Raw genomic sequence first — 27852 nt, forward strand, 5'->3', positions numbered from 1 at the left:
GGCGAAAGGACGGATGGGACAGGGTAGATGGTGGGAAGATTCCTGTTTGACTCCCCCCCCAGTCCCCACATTTCAAGTCAGCAAATAGAGCGTCAGGGCAAGGGGCCCCGTGCAGGCTGAGGCAGGTTTGCAAAGGAGGATTGGTGGGGACACCACACCCTCTGGAGCCAGAAAGATTGGGGCGTTCTCTCTGCACATTCTCAGCTGGCAGGTCAGCCCAGGCCCAGCATTCCCTCTGACACCCCTTCCTCCACAGTCAGAGGTGGTGGGAGTTGGGTACCACCCTTTGAGGATCCTTTGCAGTCTCTCAGAGGCCCTAAGAGCACTTGATTAATTGCCCTCTGCTTGAAAGAGGTAAGTGGTGAGAGTGTGAACGGTCCAGAGTCCACGATCCAGCACGATTTCAAATAAGATGCTAAGGCTGCCAGCTTCTAATTGTGCCAAAATGGGATCAGTGACCATCGACTGCCTTTATTGTTTCAAAAAAGAAAGGGACCGTTTAACAGTAGGAGGCACACGCTCTCAGAACAAGATCAGCCCTTGAGTTTAAACAAAGTCAGCCACACAATAAACTTATTGCACCATATTTATCTTTCTCCCTTAGCTCCAGACCAGTGAAGACCGCTCCAGCATTTATTGTACAGCCTCTTCCGATCTCAGCCCATCATCCAAACCATAAGAGTAAAAGCACTCTGTCAATGATACGACATTGAGAAAATCATCAAAAGGAACAATAAAGGGAAGTCTGTAGAAAAAGAACATGAGCTGCAGGATGAAAGGAGTGATGATGATGATGATCCTGCAGAAGGGATATGGTGAGGGGCAAAGGGAGGAGTGGGCTGCTGACCCACCCTGCAGGGCTGCCCCACACCAAGAATCTTGTCCCCTATGCCTGCTTCCTCATCTGCAAAAATTAAAATAATAATAACCACCTCCTGTTATTGTAGTGGCTGAGACATAAAAATGCCAGGCTCATAATAATTGTCAGCTATTATTGTTATTATTACTGTTATTAGGAACAATGATAGCTAGGAAACCACTGATAACTTTTAGAGGTTCACTGGGGCCCCGACTCTAATTTGATTTCCCAGCAGTGAGTCCTTTCTTTGGCGTTTTCCCAAGATTGGTGTGACACTAGTGGTAAAGCACCTGCTTGTCAAAGCAGGAGACGTAAGAGACGTGGGTTTGACCCCTGGATCAGGAAGATCCCCTGCAGGAGGGCATGGCAACCCACAGTATGGTTGCCTAGAGAATCCCACGTACAGAGGAGCCTGGTGGACTACAGTACGTAGGGTGTCAAAGAGTCAGACACAACTGAAGCGACTTAGCCATGCACGTGCCAGACTGATATATTTGAGCTGTTTCTGAAACTGCCTCCTCCAGGGAACTAATCCAGGTCTACAGGGCCCATGGCTCCCTTCTCAGTCTCACCCCTCCAGAATGGAGCTTTTTTGCCCTTGGACCTTTTCCTGAACCAGACCCCTGGAGTTTCTTCCTAAATCTCTGCCTTTCTCCTAGCATGTAGATGTTGCTAATTTGTGTTTTACTTGAAACAGGATTGCTGCATTTCCCCCAAGGCCTCCTGGTTGTCTATTAGTAGTCTCAGTGGTGGAGGTATCTTCTCCAGGGTCCCTGGTGGGCAAAGCCTGGGAGGTCCATGTCTCCCTGTGCAGTGACCAGGACAGAACTGTCTCCAGGTGAACTCGCTGTTTTTGATGATGGTGGGAAGAAGACACCCGCAGAGTCCTGCCCGCGGAACCCTGCAGGCTACTCCCCTGCACCACGCCCCTCACTGCAGCTCAGCCCACCTCTCTGCCTCACTGAAGACTTGTCTTTGACAGGACTGGGAATGGCCACCTTTCATCCCAGAGGACCAGGTGTGCCAGAAGTCACTGCCAAAGCTGACTTCTAGTGGAGAGGGTCTCAGGGCAAGAGCAGGCAGGCAGGGTTTGGGCTAAGAACCAAGCCTGGGAATGGAAACTCCATGACACCGTGATTGACTATTCAGGGCCAGTGTCTGGAAACTGGGCTATGAGCCAGGATGGGTAACAGGAGAATAGGCTGAAAAAAGACATCCTAAGAGGAACAAAGCCTGGTGGGGGAGAGGGAGGAGGGTTTGGAGAAGGGAGGGGGAAGGTCCACCAGTCACATTGCTGAAGTCTGCAGATTTGGAAATGAAGGATAGGGAGGGACAATGGGCAGGATCTGGTGCAGGAGGGTCAGAGACAGTGGTGTACTGTCTAATCAGCTCTTCAAAAAAAAGTGTGTATACGTAAATACACATGAATATATACACACAAATGCATATATGTACATATGTATAACACACACATGTACATAAGTAATTTTATGTTTTAGTGACACATAAAGTGTGTAATGGGGCTTCCTGGGTGGCTCAGTGGTAAAGAATTCACCTGCCAGTTCAGGAGATGCTGGTCTGTGGATCAGGAGGATCGCCTGGAGAAGGATATGGCATCCCACTCCAGTATCCTTGCCTGGGAAATCCCATGGACAGAGGAGACTGACAGTCTACAGGTCATGGGATCACAAAAGAGTCGGACACCACTTAGCAGCTGAACAACAGCAATGAGGTGTATAGCATGCAGTCTAAGGATAATAATAAATATGCAATACTCTTCACTATAAACTGTAAAACCTCCTGAATCTCATGAAAGACTTTCAACTGATTTTTGCCTAAGCTCTTGCCTAACTGCCAGCCTGTTAACCACAACTTACCAACAAGTACAGCTCTGACAGGAACATTAGTTGGTTCATATTTTCATGCTAATGATTAAGATTAAAGAGGAACAATGAGCATGGTTTTAGAGCTTTCCTTGCTACCCAGTGATGTGAATGACTGAATCAGGGAAAAGTTTTTGAATCCTGGAAGATTATTTGGTTGGTTTTTTCTGCTGTCCATAATGTAATGGTTATGAACATGATACACTTTTAAGCTTAATCTGCATAACATTTTTACCATCACTTCATTAAACCTAGACCAGAGCCACCCAATAGAAGTGCAATGCAAGCCAGATACATAATGTAAAACTTTCTAGTAGCCACACTAGAAAAATAGCTAAAATTCTCTCTAGTAATGTATTTACTTAACACAATATATGCAAAATATTATTATTTCAACATGTAATCAATATAAGAATGATTAGTGATATACTTTTTTCATACTAAGTCTTCAAAATTCAATGTGTATTTTACATATACAACATTTTGAAATTTGAACCACCCACATTTCTTTTTTTTTTCCCTTTTTTTTTTTATTGGAGGCTAATTATTTTACAATATTATATTGGTTGGTTTTGCCATACATTGACATGAATCCGCCCCGGGTGTACATGAGTTCCCCTTCCCGAACCCCCTCCCACCTCCCTCCTCCCCTTATCCTCCCTCTGGGTCATTCCCGCACACCAGCCCCAAGCATCCTGTAACATGCATCGACCCTGAACTGGCGATTCGTTTCACATATGATAATATACATGTTTCAATGCCATTCTCCCAAATCATCCCACCCTCACCCTCTCCCACAGAGTCCCAAAGACTGTTCTATACATCTGTGTCTCTTTTGCTGTCTCGTATACAGGGTTATCATTTGTGAACCACCCACATTTCAAGTGCTCAGTAGTCACATGGGGCTAGAGGCAACTGTGGTAGACAGTATAGTTCTAGACCATTAACAGAACAATCAATTTTGTACACACATGTATTGATACATAGAAGTATGTGCATATATGCACACGCATATATAGTGTGTATATATAGACATATAGTCATTTTTTGTACACCTAAAACAAATATAATGTTATATGTCATGTATATTTCAACTTAAAATACAAAAAAGGAAAAACAGTAAACTAAGCTCCGATTTGTAGTGTTTGATGATTCCTTTGGTGTGACTCCTCCCACAGTGGTGGTTTCAAGTTGCTAACACGATGTCAGTGATCTCAGAGCTGCAGAAATGGGCAACAGCTCATCATTGTACATTATAGGATTGGCCAAAAAATTCCTTTGGTTTTTAAGTAAAAATAAAGGACACATCTTTCATTTTCACCAAGCACTTTATTGAACAACGTATTCATCATTTTGTTCCACTACTTTCTACCATTTTTCAGTCAACTTCATAATTCCATTTTCTCAAAACTTTTTATCTTTTTGAGATAAAGAATGGTTCTGTGCCTTTTACAGTCTTCCAAGGAATTGAAATGTGTTTACATTAAGAGAATTTCATAAAGACAAAAATAAATGAAAATCTGAAAGTGCGATGTCTGGTGAATACAATGAATGAATCAGAACTTCCCAGCCAACCTATAACAGTTTATGTCTGGTCATCAAAGAAACATACAGTCTTGCATTATCCTGATGGGAGATAATGCATTTTCTATTGACTAATTCTGGATGTATTTTGTAGAGTGCTGCCTTCAGTTGGTCTAATTGGGAACATTACTTGTTGGAAGTAATCATTTGGTTTTCTGGAAGGAGCTCATAATAGAGGATTCCCTTCCAACCCCACCATATACACAACATCACCTTCTTTGGATGAAGACCGGCCATTGGTGTGGTTGGTGGTAGTTCAATAGATAACTGCATGCGGAAATATGGTCAAGAAATTTTTTTTTTACTTAATGTATGTGGAATCCAAACATCAAAGAGATTAACATGAGCTGGTGCAAATGATTTTCACCACTTGATTTGGATATTTTGAGTATATCAGCTATCTCCTGAGTTGTATAACATTGATTGTTCTCAGTTAACGTCTTGATTTGATTGCTGTCAACTTCAACTGGTCTACTCGACAAAGGAGCATCATCCTGTGAGAAATCTCCAGCATGAAACTTCCCAAAATACTTCTGAAATGCCCAATTAGTCACAGCATCTTCTTCATACACTGTAAAAATGTGTTTTTTGTGTGTGTGTGTTTCAGTTACATTTTTACCTTTCTTGAAATAATAAGGCATAATACACCAAAAATGTTGCTTTTGTCTTCCATCTTCAAAATTAAAATGGCTACACAAAAAAATGCACCAAGTTTGATAATCCTTTTAAATGCACACTGATATGACAGGTGTCAAAATACAGTCTAACAGAATTATTTTGAATGAAGTTAAGGACAGCTAGCTAAGTGTTACTAGAGCCATCTTATGGAAAGATTCAAATAAAATTTTTGGCTAACCCAGTATTTCCACTCTACAGATTCCATAGATGTCAATAACCTCAGGAGCTTAGAGAGTAGTAAAATAGTTAACAAGTTATCAGTTTTAAGCTTTTTTTACTTTTGCTTTTGATTTAATTTAATTGTAAGTATATATAATTTAATTTGAATTACAGCTGTGTTTGAAAACCAACTTATGGAACTCTTGAAAATTTACCAATTGGCTGTTATAAGCCAGCAGAAGTTGGTCCAGCATAACACTAGTCAGAGATCAGAACAAAGGGAGCTTTCAAATGGGACATATGAGTTTTTCGCAGGGATCAAAATGAGATTTTTCTTTGTTAAACAGAACAGACATTTATTGATTATTTTTATGAATCACCTTGACTGGGTCACAGAGTGCCCAGACATTTGGTCAAACATTAATCCTGGCTTGTTGTGAGGGCATTTCTAGATGAGATTTACCTTTGAATCTTTGGTAGGCTGAGTAAAGCACATGTTCTTCCCAATGTGGGTGGGCCTCTCCCATCAGCGGAAGACTCAAATAGAAGAAAAATACTGAGTAAGAAAAATACTTGATTATATCAGCTGGAACACTGATCTTCTTTCAAGGACTGCAGTTTACACCATGAGTTTTGCTAGATCTTAGACCTTCAAACAGGGACTGGAACTATACCACGGGCTCTCCTCAATCTCCAGCTTGGCAACAGCAGATCTTGGGACTTGTCAGTCTCTGTATTCACGTGAGCTAATGCTACTCACATATACAGACAGCTGGTGCAGGGTGGGAATGGTGGTGAGAAATAGAGTGAACACAATAGGACTCTGGCCCTCAGAAGTCTTGTGATCTAAAGGATGCGCAGAGACCTACAGAAACAAATACAAGTCAGGCTATAATGGTGGCTCCAAGGGTTGTGGACTCCAGAGGTGGAGAGTTAAATGTCCTTACATTTGCTTCTTTCTCTAGGTCGCTGCCTCATTTCACCCTCATTGGCCTTGTCTGTTAAATCAGAGGACTGGGCTGAGTGAGTGGTTCCCTTCCAGCTTCAGAATGAGCTTCTTGCATCATGAGTGGGAGTGGTGGCTCCCTGAATGAAATGGCATTTGTGTTACCTTGAAAAATGCTTTTCTCAATGCACAGAGATGTGGAATAAGAAAATCCTAGGTGTCAGGAACAGTGAAGGCAAAAGTAGAGGGGCAGGAACGGGAAGAACCCTTTGGAAGGAGGCAAGTGCCCTGGTGTGATGGCAGAATGGGGAAGGAATGCCAAAGAGGGTAGGCACCAGGGTGTTAGGGTGAAAGGTTCTTAGGGTTTGTCCAGAGAGCTGCTAGATGAGGAGCCTCAGGGTAAATAACTTGCCGAAGGTCACACAGCTAGCAGATGGGAAAATCAGATTCGTGTCAAAGATATAGACAAGGGTATAAGTAATTAATGCATTCATGTCCATACTCACCCATTTGTATAATTATCCCACTTAGCTACTTATTTCCACATACTTGAGTGTAGAATAATCATTGATGAAAACAAACCTAAAATCTTTCTCTTTGTACAAAGATGCTTGGGTTCAGGACTCTCAAGAAGGCATCTTCAGTAAAGGGCATGGAAAACGGAGAGAATACTATAAAATGCCCATGAAAAAACAGTGAAAACACCTGACAGAATTACTAGCTTGCATTAGCCTCTGAGAGAGGGCCCAGGTATTTGGACACATCAGTTTTGCATCTACTGTCATGGTAGGGAGATCCCAGAAACTTCTTTTTGTACCCCATAGCCCAGAGACCCTGAAGGATCAAGCCAAATACAGTCAACAAGTTCCACCATCTGGAGATTTCTTGAGAGCTCCCGGCAGCCTCCCCAGGTACCCAGGTAGCACCCATCACTGAGCCAAAGACTAGGTTTCCAATACGTCTCCAGGCTGGTGATCTAGGAGCTGGCAGAGACCAGCTTGCTCCTGCAAGGATATCCAGGCTTTGGTCTGCAACAACCGGCAGGCCAGGCTCAAGTGGAGTACTCTTGGACTCCTCAGAGTCCAGGTCAGAATGAGGCTGCAGACAGCACTCCAGCTCCCGTCTGTAGTCCGCCCCTTTCCCTTCCTACCCCTGGCTCTGACCTCACTGCAAGGACCCCATGTAAATCCCAGCCTACACGCCCAAGCTCCAGTTGGAGCTGCAAGCAACCTGGAGGAATGCCCATCAGCAAGGCGGTCTGTGCTCTGAGGATGGTGCTGTGAAGAGGCCCACACAGGCTGGGGTTATGGGGCAGGGAATTCCAAGGTCTTGGTTACTTAAGCTGATCTAGAAGGGGAGTGTGACTTCAGATGAACTTGTTCCTGTGGGCTTGCAGACTCCTTGCTCTGTGGGGAGAGGGTGGCTGAAAGGGGCCAGAGCAGGGCCTGCTAAAGTGAGGTCCAGAGCAGGAGCCCTTTGTGTCCAAGTGTTACGGTGCTGGACATAGGACTCACATTTGTGGCACTGACTGGAGCAGAACTAGGCACCTGGGCCAAGGTCTGGATGTCAAAGGCTGGGAGAATGGAGCAGACCAGGGGTGATGCTGAGCCCATCAAGGAGATGGGGAAAAGTACAGAGAGAACACTGAAGGTTGGAATAATGATAAGATCCCCTGGAGGAGGGCGTGGCAACCCACTCCAGTATTCTTGCCTGGAGAGTCCCATGGACAGAAGAGCCTGGTGGGCTACGGTCCATAGGGTTGCAAAGAGCTGGATATGACTGAGGCGACTTAGCACACAGCACACAACAATAAGAGCTATTGTCTGTTGAGGGCTTCTTGTGTGCCAGATGCCGGGCTAGGTTATTTTAAGGACATTTCCTTATTCAGTCGTCAACAGCAGCACCATTATCATCCCTGTTGCATATAAAGAAAGAAACATAGGGCTGGAGAGATGGCTTTTGTTCACCAGCCAGAAGCAACCCCCACACTCTCTCATACCCTGATGAGGTACAGAGTGCTCGGGTGGGGACAGGAAATTCACTGTCCCCATCTTGTGTCTGCTGCAGGGCCTGAGTCTGTCTTCAGGAGCCAGGTCTGAGACCGTGGCACTGGAGAGGCGTTCCAGAGCAGTGGAGGACCCCATACGGGGCTGGGAGGGCAAAGGGGGAGGCGGCAGCCAGCCCTGTGGACTGGGCAGGGCCGCCAGACACAATCAAGGCCACGCAATGCTCGTAATGCCCATGTGATCAGGGCCGCCCTGAGGGCTGGCCAGCATGGTCATGGCTGTGAGCCTGGTGCCCTGGGGAGGTGGCAGATGCCTTGAGATGAGTAGCTTTTTAGGAATTTCTCCCGAGGCCAGGCGGAGTGCTTCTCAGCACCTTCTCATCTTCTCAGCCTCTCTAGATAGGTGTTACCTGTCTCAGGTGGGGATGGGCTTTGGAGCCTCCGCGACCTCCATCTTCTCTGAAAAACACCTGGGCTGAACTGCCCACAGCCCGCTGTTTTGACCGCCTGGTCAGAAGCTGCCACTTGCTGCACTCACCCTCTAAGGACTGTAATTTGGCTTTCTAAGCGCTCATTTGTGGTTTCCAGATGCTCAGTGGTGTAATTACAGAAATGGACTCGCCACCTCGCTGACTCTGGGTCAGGTGTGCCTGTCGGCCCACGCTCACAGCTGGATGTCCTGAGAAGGTAAAGCAGCCCAGCTACGGCTCTGGCCCTGTCTCCCCTATCTGCCCCCCAGGGAGCTCCTCTCTTGGTGAGAGTTGAGCCTCAAGAGCAGAGAGCGAGGCCTGGCTATATGGCTGGAGAATGGATATAGGAAGCCAGGAAACAGGGGGCAGGGGTCTCTTTCTGTTTCAAAGCAGAGACGGCTGGCAGCTAGCACGGCTGGCACACAGAGTCATTTCAGGTCCTTTTGTGGTTCTGGTGCTATTTTAATGTGCATTGAAAAAGATGTCACTCATTAGTCAACAAAGTTGCCTTATAATATAAATATATTAAGCAGGCTAATTTTTAAAAAAATATTAAAGAATATAACAGTACACGCAGTTTGGAAATGTGGGCAAAATCCTGAGGGTGGCACTGGAATGACTATAGTTTGGGAAATTCTTAAGAAATTGTATCCATACTGTGCTCAGGCACTCAGTCGTGTGTGACCCCACGAACTGTAGCTCACCAGACTCCTCTGGAATTTTCCAGGCAAGAATACTGGAGTGGGTTACCATTTCCTTTATTAGAGAGGAGCAAAGAGGCACAGGCAGAAAGGCCAGAAGTCTCAGCCCAGGGCTGGCTTGGCCAAGGGCGCCGAGGTGGTGAGAAGTGCTGTCTTGCACAGTCTGCCACAGCGTAGAGAGCTTGGGAGGTAACCAGGTAATTCTTCCTGGGAGCTGGTGTCCTCTGAGTCACAGAGAGGGTGACTGAGAAATGACCTCCAATATAAAAATATTTCGCCAAAGGAAGAGAAGACTTAATCTTCTTCAGTGTAGCTCCATAGAACATAACAGGATGTTGGAGGGAGACTGATTTCAGCTCACAGTGAGGAAGAACTCTCTTCTAGTGAGACCTGTCAGAAATGGGCTGGTGGATCTGGGGAGAGGATATCGCCCTCCCTGACCTCCAGTGGGGCTGGGGAAGGGTGCCCTCTCTGGTCCCTCCCAGCAAATTCAAGACAACCCTCCAACAAGGGAGGTGGAAGATCACCAAGGTTCTCAGAAGCAGGCTGAAGACCCAGTGGGCAGGGTGGCTCCTTGGTCATCCTTCCCTGGTGCCCAAGGGGAGATGCTTGGCAGGCTGATTGAAGGCGAGTTCTGGTGGCTGGGAGTAGATGAAGGAGAATAGGGAGATAGAAACTCTGCAACCTGATAGAAGGTGCTCTCTGCCTCAGCTCTCAGGACATTTTTTTTTTTTTTAACTTTTAATTTTGTATTGGGGTATAGCTGGTTGACCACATTGTGATAGTTTCAGGGGAACAGCAAGGGGACTCAGCCATACATATCCATGTATTCATTCTCTCCCAAACCCCCCTCCCAAGCCCTCAGGAGATTTTTAGATGCAGATCCTGCATCAGACTCGTCAGGATTTCTGTTCGTGGAAAACAACCGCAGCCTCGATCTGAGTGTGTCAACTTGAAGCACGTGGCCAACCTGCTGCCAGCCTGAGGCCCTGTTGGAATCGAGTATCAGAGCGAGGCAGGTAATTGATGGCGCTGACTCACCAGGTGGGGCCAAATGGCACCATGAACCCGATGTATGGGAGTTAGGATATGCACACTGTGTTGGCTTCTTCAGGGAGCAAACCCAAGACCACACCTACTTTTCTGTCCACTGTCCTCAGGGCTGCCCCATCCACAGGGAAACCATGGCCCAGCCACTCAGTTATCTGTAGGGATATGGGGAGGACACAGGCCATGGGAATGCTCACCAGGGAGCAGGTCAAGGGGAGGGCATGATTCCAGAGCAGCCCAGAGCTATGTTAGCTTGCACTCCCAGCTGAGGTCATTATGAGATAGACCTATTGGTCATGCCCCTGTTCTCCTCCAGGACTAGACCTCTGTCCCAATTCTAACACAAAGGTGTTCTCTGTTCTCACCAACCAGGAAGGCTATGGGGCTTTGGGCAGATGGATGGAGCCCGTGCTATTTGAGGAAAGCCCACTGGGGACTGTCTGGGGAAAGGATGAAGCTGGTGTCTTCTCAAGGAGCTGGTGACTGCCTCCTTCTCAAGCAGCTGAACCCTGGGAAATGTCAGCATCTGTCCACCAGGTCAGCATCCTCAGGGAGGCAGTGATCAAGCTCATCTACTAGGGAAGATGCATTTCTTACCAGATGGCAGAGCCTCTTCCCTAAGAACCATCATCTTGCCTTCTTGGCCTCACCGGCATGAAGACCTGGAGCTGGCAGGTGATAAGGAGAGATCCCAAGGTGGAAAAAGGGAACAATGGGCCAAGTTAACTGAGCTGCCGAGGAGCCAATCCTCTAAAAAAAAAAACAGGAAGACAGCTTGGCAAGAAGGGGTGACCTTCACCAAGCAGCCCGTGCCCACCCCAAGAGGCCAGGCCCCAGGTGGAGCAGGCATGGCTTGATGGCTCACTCTCATCGAATAGGAAGCCAAGACTGGTCCTGTTCCAGCCCTGGTTTTCTCTGCCCTCAGCCAGTGGGCCAACTCCTGCACCTGTCAGTCCACACCAGGCATGGTCCCTGCTGAGCCCTGGGCAATGGGATAAGGAGAGGTTGGAGGATCTGTCTGGAGGAAGGTGGACTTAGGGACCTAATCCCTACTAAACTCCAAGCTGAGAGTAACGGATGAAATGTGTACAGACCCTGGGGCAGAAAAATGCACCCGCAGAGGACTGTCTGTAGGTGGGGAATGTAGCCGAGTCCAGGGCCGGGTGGTATTAACACAACTAGTAGGATGGACAAGTAAATGTGGCCAGTGAGCCTGGACAGTGGGCAGATTTGGCGGGGAACCATGAAGAGCAGAATTCAGGAAGAGGGAGGGGCAGGCAGGGCTGGGTGGAGGAGGCGGGGAAGATGTCTTAAAGTTGGGGGAGAGTAACCTGGATGTGGAGGATACAGCGTAGATTCCCTTGATCAAAGCAGAATTTGGATAGCAATGGGATATCTGTTTCCTGTTGCAACTGTAACAAATTGCCAAAACCACAGATTTTTAATTTCTCCGTTCTAGAGATCAGGGTCTGAAATGAGTATCACTAGGCCAAAATCTGAGTTAAATTCACCCATCCCAGTTCATTTTAGTTCACTGATTCCTAAAATGTCAGTGTTCACTCTTGCCATCTCCTGTTTGACCACTTCCAATTTACCTCAATTCATGGACCTAACATTCCAGGTTCCTATACAATATTGTTCTTTACAGCATCGGACTTGACTTTCACCACCAGACACATCCACAACCGGGAGTTGTTTCCGCTTTGGCTCAGCCTCTTCATTCCTCCTGGAGCTGTTTCTCCACTGATCTCCAGTAGCATATTGGGCACATACTGACCTGGGGAGTTCATCTTTCAGTGTCATATCTTTTTGCCTTTTCATACTGTTCATGAGTTTCTCAAAGCAAGAATGCTGAAGTGGTTTGCCATTCCCTTCTCCAGTGGACCATGTTTTGTCAGAACTCTCCACTATGACCCGTCTATCTTGGGCTAAAATCAGGGTGTTGGCAGGGCTGCTTGTCTCCTGGAGGTTTGAGAAGAGACTCTGTTTCTTTTTCGCAAAGGCGGCCACAGTCCTTGGCTCGTGGCCACACTCCATTCTTCAGAGTTGGCAACAGTAGTCAAGTTCTCACTTGACATCATTCTGACCTCTTCCCTCTCCTGCCTCCTTCCTTCACATTTAAGGGCCTTTGGGATTACACTAGACCCACCTAGATTATTTAGGATAGTTGTTTGTCATTGTTTAGTCGCTGAGTCGTGTCCAACTCTGTGACTCCACGAACTCCAGAACGCCAGGCTTCCCTCTCCTTCACTGTCTTCTGGAGCTTGCTCAAACTCATGTCCATGAGTTACTGATGCCATCCAACCATCTCATCCTCCGTCACCCCCTTCTCCTCCTGCCCTCAATCTTTCCAGCATCAAAGTCTTTTCCAGTGAGTCAGCTCTTCACATCAAGTGGCCAAATATTGGAGCTTCAGCTTCAGCATCAGTCCTTCCAGTGAATATTCAGGGTTGATCTCCTTTCGGATGGACTGGTTTGCAGTCCAAGAGACTCTCAAGAGTCTTCTCCAGCACCACAGCTTGAAAGCATCAATTCTTTGGCACCAATTTTAAGGTCAGTTGATCAACAACCTTAATTCCTTCTGCACCTTAATTTACCTTTTCCATGTAGATCACCATATTCACAGGTTCTGGGGATTAGGGCATGGACAGCTTTGGGTGCCATTGTTCTGCCCACCATAGACGGTAGGAGGGATGATGAGGAAAGGGGACCCAGAGGAATGTGGAGGTGAGTTTAAGGCCAACAAGAAGCTACTTTATGTTCTTAAGCAAAAGAAGGCCATGCTTCAGTGACGGACTGGGGCTAACCTCTGTTCAAAGGGTTATCCTGAGATCATTTTCCAGACTCAGAACAATGGAGTCACATTCTGACTGATGGCTTGTAGACCATAACGTGCTATTGTTCTCTGCTGATGGCAGTATGCCAACCTGAAGGAGGCCATGGCTGGTGCCAGAGTGAGGGGGCCCAGCCCTCGGGGATGCCCAGGTCAACTGGCGGCTGGAGGCTTCCCAAGAGGCTGGATAGGTCATGACATTCTGGCTGCTAGACATGGAGAGCTGCTGAGTGTCTTCTCTGCTCTGAATGGTGAGGCTGCTCCTTCTGGGCAGGGCTGGAGGGTGAGGAGGCCGACGGTTAGGACAAGTCATTAGGGCAGTCTCAGGAACTGGCTGGGACTCCTGGGCTGCTGAGGAGGGAAGCAGGGCATGGTGGAGGCAGGGAGAGGGTCATCGTGAAAGGAGCTTTTGTTCATTCCTTGGCACATACCATGCCTGGGGAGGTGATGAGAGAACACGAAGGCCTATAGATCCAGACAGTTGAGAAGTTCCATCTTGCTGGGGCATTGTGGTGTTGATGGCTCTAATGGTTCCTCCAGAATTTTCTCATGGGTAGGGCTTGAAGTTTAGAAGTTATGATCTAGTTAGAGAGAGGCAATGGTATGGCAGACCCGTCTCGGAGTTGGTTTGTCTGGCAGTACATGGTTTTTTATTTAGGTGGTGTGTTTTTTTCTGGGGGGGCCCTATCTGGAAGGCTTGGTTATGGAGCTTCAGGGCTGGGAGAGAGGAGAAAGGAAAGGAAAAGCTGACGGTTGAATCAAGACACCAGTCCACACATGAGGTTGTCAGACACGTCTGGGCCCTCTGGAAGAAACCCCGCTAGAGGCTTGTGAGCCTTTGTCTAGTTTCTGGTGCTAGGGAAGTAGGCAGAGGAGCAGCAGTAGGCGAGAAGTGTGCCAGTAGGCCAGGCTTCATCCCTAGGAGCATTGTATAGAGTGATCCCAACTCACTGGAACCTTGCCCCAGGGTCCCAGCTGTTTTACCCCAGGTTCTGACAGCTCAGAGAGGGGAAGGGTCTCCCCAAGGATTCACTCCCCTATCACTCCTATCACCACTCAAGGCTAGAGCTTCTCCCTCAGGGTTGCTGGAAGATGCTGAGAAAACTGACTGCCAAGTCATCCAGCACACATCTAAGGCCCTCTGTGTTTGCTGTCTTCACAGGCTAGCTGGGGACCAGAGCCTCAGCGAAAGGCCTCCTCTTCAGGGTCAAGTCAGGGTCATGGGCCAACAACCCGAGTATCCACAATGGTGAGGACACACGCTTCTCTAGGTTCCTATCTACGCGCTGTCACTTACAATTTACTTAACTTCCGTGAGCCTCAGTTTCCTTATCTGAAAAATAGGGATAATGAATAACAGTCCCATCTCCTGGGATGAATGAGGATTAAGTAAACTGATATCTCCAGAACCATGCCTGGCGCACTGTCAGTGCTCTCTAAGTGTGGCTGCTGTTACTGTCTTTTATCACGCTACCAAGGACATCCTGGGCACTGATACAACCTACATATTGGGCTGCTTTAGGATCATGGAGAGTTCACAGTTTCAGAGAGACACCCCCTCTAGCAATCACCAGATGTGTCTCTCCCATTGGGAAGAGGCTGTCTGAGAAAGCATCTGGGTCTTTGCCTCATGTTTTGTGGGAAGTCAGGACAGAGAGAGAGAGAAAGACAGAGCCAGCACTCAGCACAGCTGCCTCTCTTAGCATGAAAGCAGGGGAGTGGGTAGCTCAGGAGCGAGGGGGTGAATGGATCCCCCTGGCTGGGGAACAGAGTTGAGACTGAACAGCCGTGGGAAACTAGGGGTGGGTGATTGGAGTGGGGAGCCCTTGAATCTGCTTCAGAGGATACGATTTGTCTAGAGGCAGCGGAGAGCATGGTGGGGCTCTGAACACGGGCACACAGGAGTGACGTGTGAATTCTCACTCGGCAGAAGGAGGGGGCAGGGAGAGGGACAGGAGAGAAAGGGCTTCCCATCAACCACTCCTCCTCTTTGCATCTGTGGTCAGAACCACAGCCTGTGGGACCTGGCAGCCTGGCACAGGCAAGGGCCCTGGGGGAAGGGCTCCAGTGCTTCCTTCGGCTGAGGCTGGTCTTACCCTGGAATGTCAGAAGCTGTCAGGGCTCTGGATGAGACTGAGGTGGAAAGCAGTAAAACTGCATCACCCATAAGCAGTCATTGGTCAGCACCTCCTGAAACACACACACCTCCTTCCACACAGGCCGGGGGAAGTGGCTCTCTGAAGGGGGTCAAGACATGCAGCTTTGAGTACAGCGTGCGTGGGCTCTTTCTGGGGTGCTGGCCAGGCAGTGCAGGGCAATGGAGCACATCCTGGCTTGGTCCTGGCTCTGACCGTAGCAGGATGATGGGTTCTGGATTAGGGTCCCCCCTGCTCTGCACTCAGCTTTCTTGTCTAGGAATGGATCACTGGTAGACATCTGGGCATGGCTGGGCAGGGAGGGATTGGGGTAGGAATCAGAGTCAGAAGATGCCCACAGGCAAGTCTGGCCAAGGCTTCCCTGTGACGGCTTATGGGAACTGAGTTTTCCTGAAGCCAAGTCATGCAGGATTCCCTAACCCTGCCTTGGCCTGGGCACTCCTGTCACCAGGCAGGTGGTGTGGGTTAACCTTCCTGGGCCTGGCAGGACTCAGGCTTGTCCTTAGAGCCTGTGTGTCCCCCATGGGCCTGTCCTGTTCATGGCTGTACCCCCTTCTGTAGCCTAGTGCATAGCACCCCCACAATTGCTCAAAACACCTGTTTTCATGAGCCCTGGACAGTGCCTGTTGGTCCCGTGGACAGTGAGCAAGGCCAGTTGTTTGTGTGCATAGGGGATGTGGAGGAGCTGGGAATGCGTGCAGAGAGTGGAACTGGGCTGGGAAGGTGTCCATTTGCCCCCAGGACTGTCCCATCTCCAGGTGTGTTGCTGAAACCAGCCCTGGGAGGGATAACATCTCTAGCCTCTGCACTGTTGTCTCTCTTTTTTTCTTCCCCATCATATCATCACCATCTGTACTCATGCTCCAGTGATGGGAGCTCAACCCCTTGGAGATGGAAACAAGACTCTGTCCCTGCACCTGGGCCTCTGTCCTTAGGATGAGGAAGCTGTCCACCAAGCAGCTCTCATCACCTCCATCTTTCCATTCCTGGGTGTCAAGTTGCTAGTATGCTGGGGATAGAAAGAATCAGGGGGAAAATAAGCCATGGGGTAGGTTAAGGGTGTGAAAAAGTTTCCCGGCATGCCTCTGACCCCATAAGGATAGAAGCCTGGTGTGAATGAATCATGTCCCCGTCTCTCCGTGGTAGAGAAAGTCTGTAGACACCCAGAGGACTGAGTACACCCACACCCACATTTAAGGAACAAAGCAAAGGCCAAGAAAATGGTAAAAGCCCTTCTTTGCAATTTTAGATTCACTGATGCAAAGTTTGTAGGACAGTGTCTGGTGTACAGTAATTTTTATGAGTGTTTATTAAAAGAAAAATAAAACCTCCCTCCATGAGAAAGCAAAACCCAGAGGTTTTTCCTGCTTATCCCTTTTTAAGTCCCTCTGACTAATTAAAGTATTTGTTGATTTCCAGCCCTTAGTTTCAATCAACCAAGGGGGATTTTCAAAGACTTTGGTATGCCATTGGCAAAACACCTTTCCAATGAGGGAAGAACATTCCACAGACCTGCAGGGACCTGTCGGAGGGAGGCTGAGAGCTCTGTTGTGTGGTTCTCACCCCACAAGAGCCAATCTCTCAATCAGTCTGAGAGGTGGGGGCTGAGGCGCTCCCCACAACCCCCTGCATGTGGGCCCCACCCTTCCTGCCAACGCTGGCCAGCTTCAAATGACAATTCCTCCTCCAGTGAGCGAAGACCCTTTTCCTGCTGCTTCTCCCAACACCAGTGAGGGAAGCCAGGGTGAGATGTTGGGCTTCCTGTCCGGGGCTCCAGCAATTCAAAGGTTGGACTAAGATCAAGGCACAGCACAGGGTGGGGCCATGGGCTTTTGTACCTTTGCTGAGACCCACAATTTGTGTCACGTCCAAAGGCCCCCCTTGTCACCATGACCCAAATAATGGCAACAGAGTACCCTCCCCAGCTGCTTCAAAGCCAAGATCAGTTCCTTTTCTAGTAGATTTTTGCATTTCTACCGGGGCCTCTTCTCAGATGTAGGCTCTGGAGAGTCCTAGAGAGGCAGGGTGGTACTCGCAGCATCATGAGGCAGTCGCCACCAGAGGTGGTCATGTGGGGAGGGATGGAGGATCCTCCTCATCCCACTGTCCTCAGAGGGCTGTCTCCTTTCTGCCCCTGCAGTTCTGAAAATTCTGAATCTGAGATCAAAGCTGGGACCCAGAGTTCCCGCCGACTTTGGGTGGAGGCAGGACAATTCTTCCCTCAGTTCCTCCCCGAGGCTAGGGCTTTGTGAGGAGTTGCGAGGGCTGGCTCTGGGCTCGGACCGCCCTTCCCCATCTTGCTGGATCCGGCTCCATGCACCTCGGATGAGGCTGCCAACCGTCACCCAATGAATAGATGACTCATGCCTCAGCCATTGTTCCCCGCTCTTTGTGCGGAACATGCATGGGACAGAAGGGCCTCAAAAATGGGGCCACTGCCTCTTTCTTTCTCTCCTGGAGGGGGACGTGGGGGCTGGGGTTGAGGACGGGAGGCAGGGAATGAAGGGAAGTTCAGGGAATGAAGAGTCATGAACTCTGTCCTCAGAGGATGCCCCGGCTACAGGGGATAAGAGATCTACTCTCTGGATAGGAAGCCAGGGACAGAAGTGGGTGGACAGGACCCTGGGACTCAGGATGGGGCAGGGGAAGGCCTTCCACAATGACCTAGGGAAGCGAGACGACCTTATGTCTGTCAATTCAATTCAGAACTGTTTGCTGAGCAGTACTGGTGTGCCCAGCTGGGCTGAATGAGTGACGATGCCAAGGCGGCCAGACGTGCTCCCTAAACCTGGGGGAATCTATTGTCTGGGAAGACCCGCAGGTCATATGCAAAACCATTTCCCATTAAATTTATCCATCGCATGGTCTTCTATGAAAGGCACCCAAAGAGTGGTGGGGGCCCCATGGAGGGAGCCCTGGGTTGGGATCATGGGATTCGCCTAGTCCTTGTTCCGCTGTCACCTGGACCAATCCTCCTCCCGGCCTGGTGTGTCAGATGCGTCCCTGTGGATGAAATGCTGCCCATGTTCTGCGTGCTCATACCTGTGAGGATGGACAGGGCAGTCGCCCCTGTACCCCGCGGGAACAGAGACCAGCAGGACCAGCCGCTGCAGTTCCCTCAGTCTCGCACTCATCTCTTGCTGGAAAATGATGCCTGGAGAAGCTAATTACCATGTCCTGCCAAGCCTTGATACCTCTCTCTGTAGGTGCCTGCAGAGAGGCTCAGGGAGCTCTGTGTAATCTCTCTCTTCCTGCCAGGCTGAAATTCCAGGCTGGGGTGGGACTCTCCTGCACTGCAGTGATGCTGGTCCCTGGTTCCCCGGGGGAGCATCTCCACTCTGGCATTGTGGGGGTGGAGGGGAAAGGGTGGCGCGGGGGTGGCCCTGTCTGCTTGGGGGAGAATTCCCACAGAGAGGCACCCAAACACGCCTGACCACATTGATTTGCCACCCACACCCCTTTGGTCCCTGGCATCTGAATCGAGCTTGGCACACTCCAGCCCTACTCAGACTGGCCAGAATGCATTCCTGTTTCCCTGAGTCCTTCTCCTTCCTGGACAAGGAGGAATGGAGAGAAAATAATGTCCCAGTGTCTTGGGAGGGTGGGGCTTCCCCAAGAGCAGTAGAGACTAGACTCAGGTCAGGTGTTGGGGCAGGCAGGTAGGAGGGACCATGCCCTGATGGTGACTTCCAGGGGAGAGAGAGGACTCATGCTAGGAGTTCCCAGATAGCTGCTTCTGTTCTGTCGGGAATGAGGGTCCACCCCTATGTCTCAGGGACCCCCAAGATGCTCATGTCTGTTCCGTGAGAGGCAAGTGTGAAATTGGCAAGCTCTATAAAAGTCACCTTTGAGTGCCTCAGGAATTCTCTAGGGAGGGAGGCAACAAAACCTCATTCATTGCCCAAGACTTACAAGGCCAGGTCTGGCCATTGATCTGTCTGTCTGTCTGTCTGTCTGGGTTCACCTGGCCACTGCTGCTTTCTCGTCACAGCCTCAGGTGAACAATCACCTCTTGGCTGATCCCCAGCAGCTCCGAGTCATTTTCCCGCAGCCGTGGCTGCCTTGTGGCCGACTGCAGGCCCTGACTAGAGGTTCCTAAGCCATGGCTGGGACCTTATTCCTTTACTCTTGAGAACACAGCCGCTCAGTCCCATGGCTTCAAACCCATCCCCACCCTACCCCTGCCTCCAGCCCTAGCCTAGGGATCTCCCCTACCCCAACAACTCTTAATGACCCAAGCACTGCCTGAGATTCCTATTTCTGTTCTGATGAGGCAGATACAAGGCCCCACTCAGGTCTGCAGCCAAAAAGAGGGGGTATAATTTAAGACAGAAATTTGTAAAACCCAACCAGGCCCCTTTACCTCCATCTAATACCATAGCCCACCCGGACAAGCTTTGCCGAGAGGACTAACTGGGAGCTGGGCTGAGGGTGCTTCCTAAAACAACTGGCAGATAGTCAAGCCAGCTGCCTGGTTACTCAAACCTGCCCCTTCTAGTCTCTCTGGCAGGATGATCCATAGATTTAGAACTCCTTTTCCATCCCCCCGGCCCTGAAGGAGGGTTCAGGCTGGAGCTGAGAGAAATCCCAGCAATTCCCGCTGCTTGGAACAGGGTGGTTTGCCGTTATAACAGGCTGGCCGACTCTCGACATGTTCCTGACGAGATTAGGAACTCCTGCAGGTATGTGTTTGTGGCGGCCTTCAGCCTGTATCAACAGATACGATGACTCATTTCTTCCCTAGTGGAATCACCAAAGGCTTGCTGGAACACACCTGGGGGGCTGGGGAGCGGGCAGAGCAGCTCCCCCTGAAGAGAGACGTGACTGCCAGGCGGAGTCACAGGATTCTGGGGGAGGGATTGATGGCAAGGGGGCCCTGGGTTTGCTAAGCCCCCTCTGGGGCCTGCCTGGGCCAAAGGGCAAGGAAAAAGTTCAATGCTGCAGAAAAGGCTGAATTAGGAGGCATTGTGGTGGGATGGGTCTGTCCCTGCAGAGAGCAAAGTGGGATAGACCGGGGGCTGAGGGTGTCCCACAGTCTCCGTTTCTGTAACTTGGTTCTTGGGGAGACTTTTTGGCCCAAACCTTGCAGGAGAATCTGCCCAGCAGGCTCTGGTGTAACTGCGCCTCCTCTAAGAAGCAGAGTTTTGCAGCAAATGATGGAAGTCTATTTTCCCCTCTGGCACAGAGTTGAGAGATCAGGCCACAGCTGGCTTTCTAAGGGCTGAAGTCCCTGAAGCAAGCTCTCCCTAGAGGAGTAACCAAAGCAGACCCCTGCCAGTGGGGGACTTGCTCTGTCCCCCCGTTCATGGACACTGTGCAATGTGCTGCGATGTTTGATGACATCCCTGGTTCTGGAAGGATCCTTCAGGACCTTGGCCAAATGCCCCCTTGCTCCCCAGCACCCTTCTTTGGGCTACTCACAGCCCTAGGCCCCAGCCGTAAAGAAAGATTTGCTAGCAGCCTGTCCTATTTGCTGCCAAGACACCAGGGCTGCGAGGCAAGTTTATCCCTAGCTGAGCAGAGCCTGCCAGGAAGACAGCGTTTGCACCCCACACCGCTGCGCAGGTGTGCCGGTGAGCTCACAGCTGCCCCCCAGGCATGCCCAGCCCACTTAATCATTCACAGCTCGACAAATCTCCCGCCCAGCCCAGGTCTAGAGGATAAAAGCGGGGCTTGCGGCTCCCAGGCAACAGAGCCGCCTTCCGCGTCCTGTCCCGCTCTGCTCTTTCTCTCCAGCACCTCCCGACCGCTAGTTCCCGCTACTCTTACTCCACTAGGAGCCAGCCATCATGTCTCGCCAGTCAACCGTGTCCTTCCGGAGCGGGGGCAGCCGCAGCTTCAGCACTGCCTCTGCCATCACCCCGTCCGTCTCCCGCACCAGTTTCACCTCCGTGTCCCGGTCCGGGGGTGGCGGCGGTGGCGGCTTTGGCAGGGTCAGCCTCGGGGGTGCTTACGGTGCCGGCGGCTTTGGCAGCCGGAGCCTCTACAACCTGGGGGGCTCCAAGAGGATTTCCATCAGCGCCAGCGGCGGTGGCTTCAGGAACCGATTTGGTGCTGGTGCAGGAGGCGGCTATGGCTTTGGAGGTGGAGCCGGGAGTGGATTTGGTTTTGGCGGTGGAGCTGGCGGTGGTGGCTTTGGGCTCGGTGGTGGAGCTGGCTTCGGAGGTGGCTTCGGTGGCCCTGGCTTTCCAGTCTGCCCCCCTGGAGGCATCCAAGAGGTCACCGTCAACCAGAGTCTCCTGACTCCCCTCAACCTGCAAATCGACCCCACCATCCAGCGGGTGAGGACTGAGGAGCGGGAGCAGATCAAGACCCTCAACAACAAGTTTGCCTCCTTCATCGACAAGGTGAGAGCTGATTCTTGGTGGAAAACCACCATGAGTGTGGGACGTGCGCTAAAGAAAGTGGGGAGAGGGGAGACTTCTGACCTTGTACAAATACCTTCCTGTGTTTTTCTCTTTGTTTCTGTGTCCTGGATTTATGGCCCACTTTCTCAATCAGACTACCAGCTTGGAAGAGAGGGTCTTAATTCATCCCCCTCAGACTTGACCTCCTGAAGGCTCTTGGCTGACTGTTGGGAAGAGAGATGCATTCTTTGCTCCATGTAATGGGGCTGATGGCGTAGAAAGGTGGACCCATTCACTGGACAGTAGCTGAGTGCCTTTACAGCCACCCCTGCCCTGGGCCACTCTCTGCCCAGCCACAGCCAGTGCTATCTGTGCCCTGAATAAGTGTCCCATCTCCCCTAGAAGAGTGAGTTTAGATGCTTCACTCTGGACCTGTCCTCTTTGGTCCAGGTCCAAGCACTGCCTGTGGGAAGATTTAGGGGCACAGCATGAGAAGGGAGGAAAACTGGAAAGTTGATCATTGAAACATGAAATTCAGATGTCTCCATCTTCAAACTCTGCCCCCTCCAGGTGCGGTTCCTGGAGCAGCAGAACAAGGTCCTGGACACCAAGTGGACCCTGCTGCAGGAGCAGGGCACAAGGACTGTGAGGCAGAACCTGGAGCCTTTGTTCGAGCAGTACATCAACAACCTCAGGAGACAGCTGGATGGCATCGTTGGGGAGAGAGGCCGCCTGGACTCAGAGCTCAGGAACATGCAGGACTTGGTGGAGGACTTCAAGAACAAGTGAGCTGGGGTAGAATGGAGACAGGGCGAGTCTTTGCACCAGATATACTTTATAACCAGACCACTGCTGATGCCTTTCCCCAGGACTGAAAACAGATACATTTCATGGACATCTAAAGTGCTGGGGAAAAAATCAGGTCCATGTTTAGAAAGTTCTAGCTGCAAGCTCAGTTCCTCTGCAAGATATACTTAGCCTCCAGCCAGAGTAACAAGCTCAGTCCCCTTAGCATGACCTTGTGAAAAAAGCAGTCATGTAATCCTTGCTTTGGGGCACCTTCCTCCCCAGTACACTCAAAGTACACAACATGGACTTTTTGATGGATTCCCCTCAAAGCAGGAACTGATGATGTAATCTAGACTGGTCTAAGTACTAAACAATTTCTTTAGTCCTTATGAAGCAGCAGCTGGGCTGCTAGATTTTGTTTTTCAAAGGCCACGAAAGCTGAAAAATAAAGCACTTGAGAAATGGACTAGATGTGGAATTTGAATGAAGCTGTATAGTTTTTCTACAGGAATGTTCCCGAAGTGACCGAATTACAGCATTAATAGAATAGCTATCTGCAGCAGCAGCAGCAGCAGGCAGTTACAGAGAAAGCAGTATCCTAATGGGTAGGCAGCTTGCCCAAAGGTTCTTACTCCCAGTGTCCCTCCCCTTCTGTCCATGTGATGCGAGAGGCCTCTTCCAGGGGGAAGGTAGGCTCACAGTTGACTAGGCCTCATCCTCTGATAAGCACTTCCCTTTCCTTCTCACCACCAGGTATGAAGATGAAATCAACAAGCGTACCACTGCCGAGAATGAGTTTGTGATGCTGAAGAAGGTATGTGGCAGCAGAGCAACTGTCACCTGTGGTTCTGCTCATTTAAGGCGTTGTTCATTTAAGTCAGGGTGGAAATGGGGTGCAGTGCCAACCATCCATGTTTCTCTAGGATGTGGACGCTGCCTACATGAACAAAGTGGAACTAGAGGCCAAGGTCGATGCACTGATGGACGAGATCAACTTCATGAAGATGTTCTTTGATGCGGTAAGAAATGTCCCCTGTTCAGGAGCCAGAGAGATGGTCACTGGGGCATCACCAGGAATTAGGGTCTCTGGGATTAAGTGACTTTCAGTGGTTCCTATGGCATGGGCACATATTTGTCTTTTCCACTCTTTCAGTACTATTCACACTTTATTACTTAATAAAGCTAATTCTCTCTCTCTTTTTTAAGTCAAATTTAAAGCAAAAGACCTCTACAATAATCAGCCTGCAGAATGAGATTTAGAGTGAGTTATTAGAAGCCCAGGTATACTTTTCCTGGCCATCTCCCCTTTCTGGAATACCGTCCTGTCTCTGCTAACTCCCAGCATGGCAAACCACACCATCAGGTTCTTTTCAGATCAATTTTGACCTAAGAAGAGTCAAGTCTGAGAGGTTACATGGTAGGGGGTTTCTTGATGTTCAGAGTTATTAAATTTAAAATATAGATTTAGTAGTGATTTGAATTATTTATTAACTGACCTAAGTTTTTCATTAATAGGTAGGAGGTTATTGTTTTTTTTCTCAAGTTGACATAGAACAATGAATAGAAGATTTGAATGGAATGATATTAAATAAAATGGACTCACATGTTTGACTTCAAATCTCCCTGCAGGAGCTGTCCCAGATGCAGACACATGTCTCAGACACATCCGTGGTCCTGTCCATGGACAACAACCGCAGCCTGGACTTGGACAGCATCATCGCTGAGGTCAAGGCCCAGTACGAGGATATTGCCAACCGCAGCCGCACAGAAGCTGAGTCCTGGTACCAGACCAAGGTGGGTACTATGGTGAAGTGTCCTGAATGAGGGAAGGACACACGTCAAGGATTGCAGGCCTTGGCCAAAGGCTAAGGATGGGGCTCCTGAGACCTGCTGAGGCCTATTGGGAGGAGTTATGAGACATGCATACATCTGCCACATAAATTCAAGAATCTTAAAGAGAATCTCATTGAGTTTCACACCAGTGTCTATGGAAAAGCAAGGGGGCTAAAGAGGAAACAGTCTAAGACCAGCTCCAGGCTCCCAAAACTATGCCACTTACCACCTTGTGGTAGCTCCTACCTGTGAACTTGGGGAAGTGTTTCCACCCTCGTGTAATGGACTCTTTCTTCTTTTCCGTTGGCATCAGTATGAGGAGCTGCAGCAGACTGCAGGTCGCCATGGTGATGATCTCCGTAACACCAAGCACGAGATCTCTGAGATGAACAGGATGATCCAGAGGCTGAGATCCGAGATCGACAATGTTAAAAAACAGGTAGAGAAAGAAGGCAGGGGAGGAGCTTGAGTTCTTAAAGGGGAATCGACTTTGTTTTGCTTTCTAAACATATACACACAGAGCTGGAGCAGGTAGCAGTTCTTCAGTGTTCCACCATCCACAATGACCAGGGCAAATGTGCTGGCTTCTCTCTGCAATCTCAGAAAGAGACACCTCAGGCCCAGGCAAGCCTCTGAAGTGTCCCCACCCTTCCTTCCTTCCCCTCTAGTGTGCCAACCTGCAGAATGCCATCGCTGACGCTGAGCAGCGTGGGGAGCTGGCCCTCAAGGATGCCAGGAGCAAGCTGGCGGAGCTGGAGGACGCCCTACAGAAGGCCAAGCAGGACATGGCACGTCTGCTGAGGGAGTACCAGGAGCTGATGAACACCAAGCTGGCCCTGGACGTGGAGATCGCCACCTACAGGAAGCTGCTGGAGGGCGAGGAATGCAGGTGGGTGACACGGCTGACATCATGAATCCACAGTGGCCTCACGTTTGATAAAGCAGAGCTTCTACTCCACTACCGGGTGTCCAAACACACACACAGGTGGCCACTACCTTGTACCTGATGATTATCCATCATGAATCCAATGATCCGATCCAGCCCAATCTGACACGTGGACATACAGCTGACCTACAAAGTGTGACCTCAACTCACTTTTCTGACCCACCACCAGTATTCTTTGATGCTGCCTCTCTTTCAAACAACTAAGCAACCCCACACATGTCTTTCTCATTCTTCAAGTGCTTCTTCCTTCAGGAAGCCTTTCATGATTACTCCAGTTGAGTTAAACTCATCTGCCTTTGGATTCTCAAACTACTGCATTTTCTTCAGTCTTCTGACACTGCCCATTGCCTACTTCCTCCCTGAAGTATTTCTGTCCAAGCCAAGTCTTTTCACAGGATATAGCGCCTATAAGGCAACAACTGCTTCATACATATGCATAGTTCCCACAGCCTCTTCCTCACAATTTCCATGTAATGGGTAGAAGAGAGTGTGAATTATAATCTTCCTTTGATAACTATTCCTAGGCTGAGACCTATTCCTTTGGGAAGTCTCTCCAGGGAGCCATCTCTTTCTCTAATTTAAGAAGTTTTTCAGGCACGCAGTCTCCTAGCTCAGAGAACAAGCTCTAAACATGACTATGGGAGTTATCCACATAGATTACTGCTGTCTTTTGGGGGGATTTTAACTCTTATTTCAATTTTTCCCTTTCAGACTGAGTGGAGAAGGAGTGGGACCAGTCAACATCTGTAAGTAACTGAACAGACATTAACAATGATGACAATACAGGGTATTTGGTGCGACTCAAGAGTCCCACTGTTTCTAGCTACCAGACACGCCCGCCTCCCAAATGGTTGTTTAATATACTTAGTGAGAAGCAGGTGGTGCAGAGCAAAAACACAGATTGAGACAGGAAGCAGCAGGGCTCATGTCTTATCTCCTCAAGGGTGGGCCCTGTATCTTACCCATCTTGGACTCTGTCCCCCAGCCTTACCCTGACCCCCATTCCCTTGGGGATCTTAGCACCGTCCCTTGCCTACTGTGTTCACCAGCTTTCTATTAGGGAGCTTCACTAAATGACTTAGTTCTTCTGGGCTTCATCTGCAGCTGTCTAAAAGGGGCCACGTACAGTGCAAACCACAGCAGGATCAAATAAATTAGATGCGTAGGACCAATCTGCCAGACTGGTCTCACCAAGTTTTTCCCTCCTTTCTCTGCAGCTGTTGTCACAAACACCGTTTCCTCGGGCTACGGTGGTGGCAGTGGCTTTGGCGGCGGCCTGGGCGGTGGCCTCGGCGGTGGCCTCGGCGGCGGCCTGGGCGGAGGTCTGAGCAGTGGTCTTGGCGGAGGCGGCAGCAGCAGCTTCTACTCCAGCAGCAGTGGGGGTGTTGGCCTAGGCAGTGGGCTTGGTGTCGGGGGCTCTGGCTTCAGTGCAAGCAGTGGCCGAAGCTTGGGCTTTGGCAGTGGTGGGGGCAGTAGCTCCAGCGTCAAGTTTGTCTCCACCACCTCCTCCTCTCGGAAGAGCTTCAAGAGCTAAGAGCCTGCAGCAAGTCACTGCCTCCCAAGCCCAGCAGCCGGCCGTGGCATCCACCTCTTCTAGGTGGTGTCTCAAGCCAAGTTTTCTCCTTTTCTGGAGTCTAGTCAATGAAGCCTATCGCAGACCCATATTCTTTGGTTCCTGGAAGGCCCAACCCCCAGTCTCTAGCCTGCTGTGTCCCAATTCTGTGCTCTGCTCCCAAACAGCCTTTGTAGTCTCTATAGCCTGGTCCTCGGTGACAGAAGAATCCAATGTTTTCCAGTATCTAAACCATCAAAACAGAGTCCCCATCCCAACCCCATCTGGTCTGACTATCTCCAGAATGTGTTCAATAAAATGCTTTCATAATATAAGCTGTTGGGAAGAAGTGTTTTTTCAAGATCTGCACCCAACCTAGAGATCCACTGAGGGTCCATCTGTCCAGATGGGATTGGTTGCTTTGATTCACAGGGGAATAGAATGGCCTTGAAAAGAAAGTGACCATTGTGGGTGGTCCAGAGACTCCAGGAGGCACGAGAAGTGGATGCTAAAGCCTCTAGGATGAAGGAGTCTCTGGAGGGCGTGAAGGGGAAGCTTCCTTGACTCGTAGCTTGTATAGATTGTAGAGCTGTTTGTTGGAGGGGGGCCCATTAAAGGTGGGCTGATTTTGCAAAGTCAAATTTGTAAATAAGGAATTTGTTGCCTTGAAGCCTCCAAAAGGTATATAGATACCTTTTATAGATGTTGGTCCTGTTCTAATAATGTGGGTGCTTACAGGGTCAGTAGTGTATAGTTCCTTAATAGTGTCAGGGATGCAGTGGCCCTCAGATTAGCAAATAATTTCAGGAATTTAATGGCAGTGGCCAGAATTTGAACTATGTGTGGGATCATGGCCCATCCTCTTTTCATGAGCTTGTCTTTGCTGATCCTGAAAAAGGGTGTTTAATGAATCTCTTCGAACAGGAATTCATCAGTGCAATGTCATGCCTGTGCTTCTGGTATGCATTTTAGATCTTGCCTGCAAAGACTGTGTGTGATGGCAGGGTTGCTGAGGTACCCCACCAGCATGTGGGGGGAGATGGACTGTGCCCCTTCAGAGA

The 27852-nt window shown here is 49.6% G+C and overlaps 1 protein-coding gene across 1 annotated transcript; it reads left to right on the forward strand.

Annotated features, from left to right (window-relative positions):
- Positions 1-20993: 20993 nt before the first annotated feature.
- Positions 20994-27126, forward strand: KRT5 (keratin 5). The gene is made up of 9 exons (XM_055395805.2): positions 20994-21671; positions 22242-22456; positions 23214-23274; positions 23384-23479; positions 24090-24254; positions 24607-24732; positions 24962-25182; positions 25951-25985; positions 26457-27126. The coding sequence occupies exons 1-9, from the start codon at positions 21114-21116 to the stop codon at positions 26771-26773; spliced, it is 1794 nt and encodes a 597-aa protein (XP_055251780.1). The 5' UTR covers positions 20994-21113; the 3' UTR covers positions 26774-27126.
- Positions 27127-27852: the final 726 nt, after the last annotated feature.

The sequence above is a fragment of the Moschus berezovskii genome, chromosome 6 (genome assembly GCF_049115385.1).
Source record: "Moschus berezovskii isolate FMDL1 chromosome 6, NW_MosBer_1.0, whole genome shotgun sequence".
NCBI lineage: Eukaryota > Metazoa > Chordata > Mammalia > Artiodactyla > Moschidae > Moschus > Moschus berezovskii.